Genomic DNA, 6,479 nt, shown 5'->3' with positions numbered 1-6,479 from the left:
AATTTATTATTGTTATTTTGTACTTACATTTTTTTTTTCTCAATATTTGCATGACTAATTAAGTCAACATGTGGACATGCCAATTGTAATAATAATATCTTGTAAAACCATGTAAAAGCAAATAAATATTTCTGATTTCTGATTTCTGAATCGGCCAAATAGAATCGGCGTAGTGTGCGCACTCCCATACATGCCCATACTGATCAACTGCCCGACTAAACTATCGGCCGATAAAAAAATCAACGGTGTGCGCCTACTCTAAAGTATCCTATTAAATAATGTTAAAAAGTAATCTATATCTATATTATATAAAAGAAAGTCGTGTTAGTTACTCCACTTATAACTCAAGAACGGCTGAACCGATTTAGCTGAAAATTGTCAGGGAGGTAGTTTAGAGCCAGGAGAAGGACATAGGATACCTTTTATCCCGTTCGAAATTAAAAAAAAAGTCTGCTTATTTATTGCCATTAAGGCGGAACAAAGTTCGCCGGGTCAGCTAGTACTTATATAAAAGAAAGTCGTGTTAGTTACTCCACTTATAAATCAAGAACGGCTGAACCGATTTAGCTGAAAATTGTCAGGGAGGTAGTTTAGAGCCAGGAGAAGGACATAGGATACCTTTTATCCCGTTCGAAATTAAAAAAAAAGTCTGCTTATTTATTGCCATTAAGGCGGAACAAAGTTCGCCGGGTCAGCTGGTCTAGAAATAATGTAGAGATTTTTAATGCAAAAATGTCAAATGTGATTTCCAACACCAAGATGATTGTTTGACATAACTGACATAAGGTAGGTACACGACGTTATCTCCGGCTAATCCAGCTTAGAGGCTGCACAATGGGCCGCAGCCAGGATCTCTCAGGAAGTTGACGCATCGCCTCAGCCTGTTTAGTTTGCACAGATTACTGCTAATGCCTTTGTTTGGCTGATAAGAACGATAACTTTTTGTGAACCTACGAATTTGGGTAAGAAGAGCACTGAATTTTTCCATGAGTTTTTTTTTCTGTACCCCTTTCGCTTTTTAATTAACACAGATTTATTTATCACTAGCTGACCCGGCGAACTTCGTACCGCCTTAGCGTAGAGATTTTCTTTATATTTTTTTCCGTAAAAACCTTGTACAGAGTATTAGAAAACTACAAAAAAAAATCAGCCAAATCGGTCAAGCCGTTTTCATGTTATGTCGTGACAACGGAAAACGGGTTTCATTTTTATATATATAGATTTACACTAAAAACAATGTATCTTTGCTGATGAGATACATTGTTACATCTTCCTGATGAGACTTGATTAACAAGTTAGTGTTGGTTTTCTTGTTAACCAAATAAAGAAATCGCAAAAAATGCTGTTTTATTTCTCCTAGTTAAAATCTCTACATTATTATGAAAAGTTCATATTTAAGTAGAAGATGAGCATTCACGCAAAAGTCTTAATTCAGAAACCGGCACTGACTAATCTTAATCAAGTCTAATCTCACGAGATTAATAAAATCGTTTCCATTACTTTAAAAAGTTAATTAACACTAAGTTTTGTTCAGGGGGTTTTTAATTAGGAATAAGTAATAATTATCTTGTAGCGCCAAGTACGCGCGAGCTAGAGAGTAATAATATAAGTATTTTATAGTAATACTAGCTTTCCGCCCGCGGCTTCGCCCGCGTGGAATTTTGTCTGTCACAGAAAAACTTTATCGCGCGCGTCCCTGTTTCAAAAACCGGGATAAAAACTATCCTATGTTCTTTCCCGGGACTCAAACTATCTCTATGCCAAATTTAATCAAAATCGGTTGCGAGGTTTAAGCGGGAAAGCGTAACAGACAGACAGACAGACAGACAGAGTTACTTTCGCATTTATAATATTAGTTGGGATAAATAAACGTGGCACTTTTATTCCAATATCTCGCGACGTAACAATTATAATGTTGTAAACGATAAACGCCATAAGTGTTGGTCTCATTTCAACAATCCTTTTATTGTGATAATTGTACTCTAATCCCAAAGCAGCGTGAGAAAGCAAAATCGCACGCATTTGAATGGATCGCAGACTTAGCGGCCGATTTTATCGATTTACATGGGTAGATCCTTACTTACACTGATCGCAACCAAATCCTTATCAACGAGGTATTTTAGGTCGGCTTATCTGCAAATCATTTCTTCCGCCTATAACATAATGCTGTCTCATTGCATTGTAGGTATTGAACTTTACGGCTACAAATATAAAAGTAAGTACTCATAAAATAAATGACAGGTCATCATCATCATCATCTCAGCCATAGGACGTCCACTGCTAAACATAGACCTCCCCCAATGCTTAGTTCCATGTTGCCCAGTTGGTAGCGGCCTGTGTCCAGCGCCTTCCTGCTACCTTTATGATGTCATCGGTCCACCTTGTGGGTGGACGTCCCACGCTACGTTGCACACCGTTGATTCTTAGTTGGCCGATAGTTGTGCCCGATTTCAAATTGTATGAAGAATCGGCCAAATCGAATCGGCGTAGTGTGCGCACTCCCATACATGCCCATACTGATCAACAGCCCGACTAAACTATCGGCCGACGAAAAATCAACTACTCTAAGTTGTGTTGTCTAAACATCAGATTATATTTCAACGTTTATGTTTAAAAACTTTTATACTTTTTTTCGTATACGTATGAAATAATGTAGAGTCTAAAAAGAAACAGTTTGTCACCACTGTATAATCTGTATATGTTTTAATAAGTCCAGTTTAATTTACATAGTTAGGTATTTTGAGAACATAGGTATAACAATATTTATTGTTACTACAAACATTTTTATAGCCCTATCCTAATTTCTTAATAGTTTCCTTAAAAATAAGTTCTATTTAAATACGTCCTGTACATTATTACTGAAATCGCAGACGTATTTTTCGTATAAAAATAAAGGAGAGTTTATTCACAAATACAAATATTTATAAATTTATAATCGATGGATTTTTCGAGTTCTTGACCTTCGGACAAATGTTTGAATAGTTGTTTGTCATGTATTCACAGTCTTACCTCAATTACTTACCTTATTTTTACATAGAGTTATTAATAAGTGTTAGACGCAAAAACAAAAGCTATTTTATAAACTGTATCGAATACCTACTTGTTTTATTTGTAACCACTTAGTCCTCTACTAAATTGATTTTGAACGTGCGTAAAGTCACCTAAAGTAAAGAATTATATATTTAGGAAAATTTCAAAAACTACATATTTATTGTATGTGATAACAATAACTCACAGCTAAGTTATTTAGCTTTGTTGTTATAAAGTACTTACATTTTAAATAAAAAAATATCACTAATCGTGATAATATTTGTGTCTTTAGTCAGCATTATAACTTGCACAGCATTAAAAGCTCTTATCGAATGGCAATTTTATTTGCTTCCCACAACACTAAGCAATATCACACAATTTTGAAAGCTTCACAATCTAAAATTTACCATTTTAATAAATAATTAGGAAGTTGCGATCCTTCCTCGAAATAAGAATGTGAATTTTCGCGTGAGAAACTTTGAACTATTGAAACGGTGGAGATTCACCGTTGGATTCCATTGCTAGTCCTAAAACTTATAGGTTTTGTGTCCTTTGTATCGTAATGAGGTTAAGTAGCTGAGACAATGGTCATGTGGACGTGGGAAAAAGATTATCTGTATTGTTTACTTTAACGCAGATAAGGGGATTATCGGTGTATTTCGTAATACAGTAGGTAAATAATGTTCTCTGAGCGGAACATAGTGATACTACTTACTGTAACATGTCACCATTTCACCTATGATTCATAATAAAGATTCTTGTAGGTATTTTGTAAAAGTTAAAGTTAACTTGCGTCCTCCATGAGCTATCTATTAATGATTATGAACATGAAGTATCTACCTAATAAATTAATCACCCTGGTATTGTATTCAAACAGAATTATCATACTTAAGTGTTTATAATTACGCAAATTTTATTTGATGAACTTTTATTCATGGCAAACAAAAACTATTGCGTAAAGAACTAATTTGTAAATGATGCTTAAAGTCTTAGTAGAGTTAATTGATGAGTTAGACATCGTAAGTTAATTTTAATTAAATAATTTATTTATTGTGTAAAAATAAAGAGTGTACAAAATATTAATATTTTTATCATTCACTGTTTTGAAATTAAAAAGAGATCTAGACGTAGGTATTTAGGTAAGGATTCTTTGTCTTGGCTACTAAATTATACTCAAGCAATTGTTATTGTAGCTCACTTTATAACTTCAACAACCTTAGGATTACCTACTATAGATATTCATTCAGCTATTAATGTATTAAAGATTTAAAAGGTAACTTAAGGAAGTTAAAAATAAAACGTTATTATTCGGCAAAACTGGAAATCGGATTTGTTGTTAAAACAAATTATACTACTAAGTTTCGATAGGGCCACGGTAAATGCCTATTGCAGCTTGCAGCACATTAGGTATAATGTAAACTTTAACAAGATGCTATATTCCATGAGATAAAAGAAAAATATATAATTGACCTGTTATTGTGATTCGTGATTTAAAATCACGATAAATTCGCATCGCTTATCGAATTGTAACATTTATATTATGAAATAAAAGATTGTAATAGTTATTATAATTTCTATTTATTCAGAATTTTATAGACTTGTCATAGTTTATACGATAATCCATTAATACTTTCTAGTAAATTAACAACAGTATGTTTACATATTACTGATAACAACGAAGATTAGATACTTTTACTATATTTACACATAGATCTAAGAATTTACAGGCGATTGGTCGTTTTCAGACTTGTAACTTTTATATAGACAGTATCCATGATAATTTCCTATGAACCACCACTTCTAGTTATAGTTTTATGTAGCCATACCACATATACATAACATTTACAATAATTTACACTTATAGACTTTGAGAAAAACAGTTCAGAAATAACACAGGCATCGCACGGCACCACGACGCACAAGGAAGAGTTCAACGCGCGTGCAACCGGCGGGAAACGAAGAATGAAATCAGGTAGAGAGAAGAAGCGGAGACAGAGAGCGTTTGAGTATTTCACTAGGTACGTAATGTTCAGTTAAAATCGTCCAGCGATATTTTATCGAGCATCGAAAGGTCGTTCACGGGCGCTATATACATCTCGGCCGAGCCAGGTGTCAGCCTAGGTGTCGGGCGGGCGCTGGCGGTCGGGGCTGGGCGGCGAGGCGGCGGCGGCGGAGTGGCGGCGCAGCTGGTGCAGCAGCGCCGGGTCCAGCGCCGGCCACCAGCCGCCCAGCAGCGGGTACTGCGCCGCCGGCGCCAGCGGCGCGCGCGCCTCCTCCTCGCCCGGCCGCTCCTCCGCGTCGCTCGCCACCACGTCGATGTCCTCCTCCGGCTCCTCCTCGCCGCTGCTGTCGCGCCGCTGCCGCTGCTTCTCGGGCGCGTCGTCCGGCGCCAGCAGCGATGCCACGTCGAACTGCCTCTTCCGCGCCTGAGCGCCGCCCGGCAGGCGCCCGCCGCCCCAGAACGGCAGCGGCAGAGCCGTCGGCGGGGGCGACTGCGGCGGCGGCGATGGTGAGTCCTCGCCGTCGTCGTCCACCGCCAGACCCATGTGCTTCCTCACTTTTCTCTGCGCTTTGCGTCTCCTGAAGTCTCCCTTTCGGAAGTCTTCGATGTTGGCCGGGTGGATCGCCCAGTAGTGGCCTTTGCCGTTGGCCGACCGGCCGGCCTTCACGAAGCAGTCGTTCAGCGACAGGTTGTGCCGGATGGAGTTCCGCCAGCCGGGCCCGCGCGTGCGAAAGTACGGGTAGTTGTCGAGGATGTGCTGGTAGATGTCGGAGAGCACGAGCTTGCGCTCTGGCGAGCTGAGGATGGCCATGGCGATGAGGCCGATGTAGCTGTGCTGCGGCTTGGGCTCCTCGGGCTGCAGCACGCGCTGCTGCAGCAGCGACATGGAGAGCGCCAGGCGCGGCGCGTAGGGCCCGTAGCAGGGCGCCACGCCGGGCGGGTAGAGGCGCAGGCGCTCGGCCACGGCATAGTTGTAGAGCTGCAGGCGGTAGTGGTCGAGCGCGGCGGCGGTGACGGCCGGCGCGTCCTTGCCGAGCGGCCAGGGGGCTCCGTCGGCGCCGCTGCACATGTTGTCGCGGCGGGAGCGTGCGGCACTGTGCGGAGGTCGCGCGCCGGCGGCCGGCCCGCGGCTGGGAGGGCCCGGCGCCAGCCAATCGGCGCGCGCGCGCTCCTTGTATACGTGTTTTTGTTTAGCGACGCCCCACTCCGCTGGCTTTGCAACTCCACGCGCCCTGCCTTGAGGCTACGGGTACTGATCGCATGAAAAGGCACTTCGTGTTGATGAGCCCTTGAGTTAAGTCATGATTTATTTGCGTTGTATTTTAATAGCCACGACAAAAGGAAGTTTTAATAACAAGAAAATAAAATTAATATCAAAATAATAATCTTTAAAAACTTATTTTACGGAATTAATTAACTTGATTCGTCAACATAAGTGAACAGTAGA

The 6,479-nt window shown here is 40.6% G+C and overlaps 1 protein-coding gene across 1 annotated transcript; it reads right to left on the bottom strand.

The window, feature by feature from the left end:
* Positions 1 to 4,629: 4,629 nt before the first annotated feature.
* LOC114362083 (forkhead domain 102C) lies at positions 4,630 to 6,146 on the bottom strand. The gene has a single exon (XM_028317342.1). The coding sequence runs from the start codon at positions 6,099 to 6,101 to the stop codon at positions 5,148 to 5,150; it is 954 nt and encodes a 317-aa protein (XP_028173143.1). The 5' UTR covers positions 6,102 to 6,146; the 3' UTR covers positions 4,630 to 5,147.
* Between the last annotated feature and the right edge of the window lie 333 nt (positions 6,147 to 6,479).

The sequence above is a fragment of the Ostrinia furnacalis genome, unplaced genomic scaffold, assembly GCF_004193835.3.
Source record: "Ostrinia furnacalis isolate ACB-3 unplaced genomic scaffold, ASM419383v2 OfSCF6168, whole genome shotgun sequence".
Classification (NCBI taxonomy): Eukaryota; Metazoa; Arthropoda; class Insecta; order Lepidoptera; family Crambidae; genus Ostrinia; species Ostrinia furnacalis.
The sequence above is the reverse complement of the archived record's forward strand: the minus strand, read 5'-3'. Positions and strand labels throughout refer to the sequence as shown.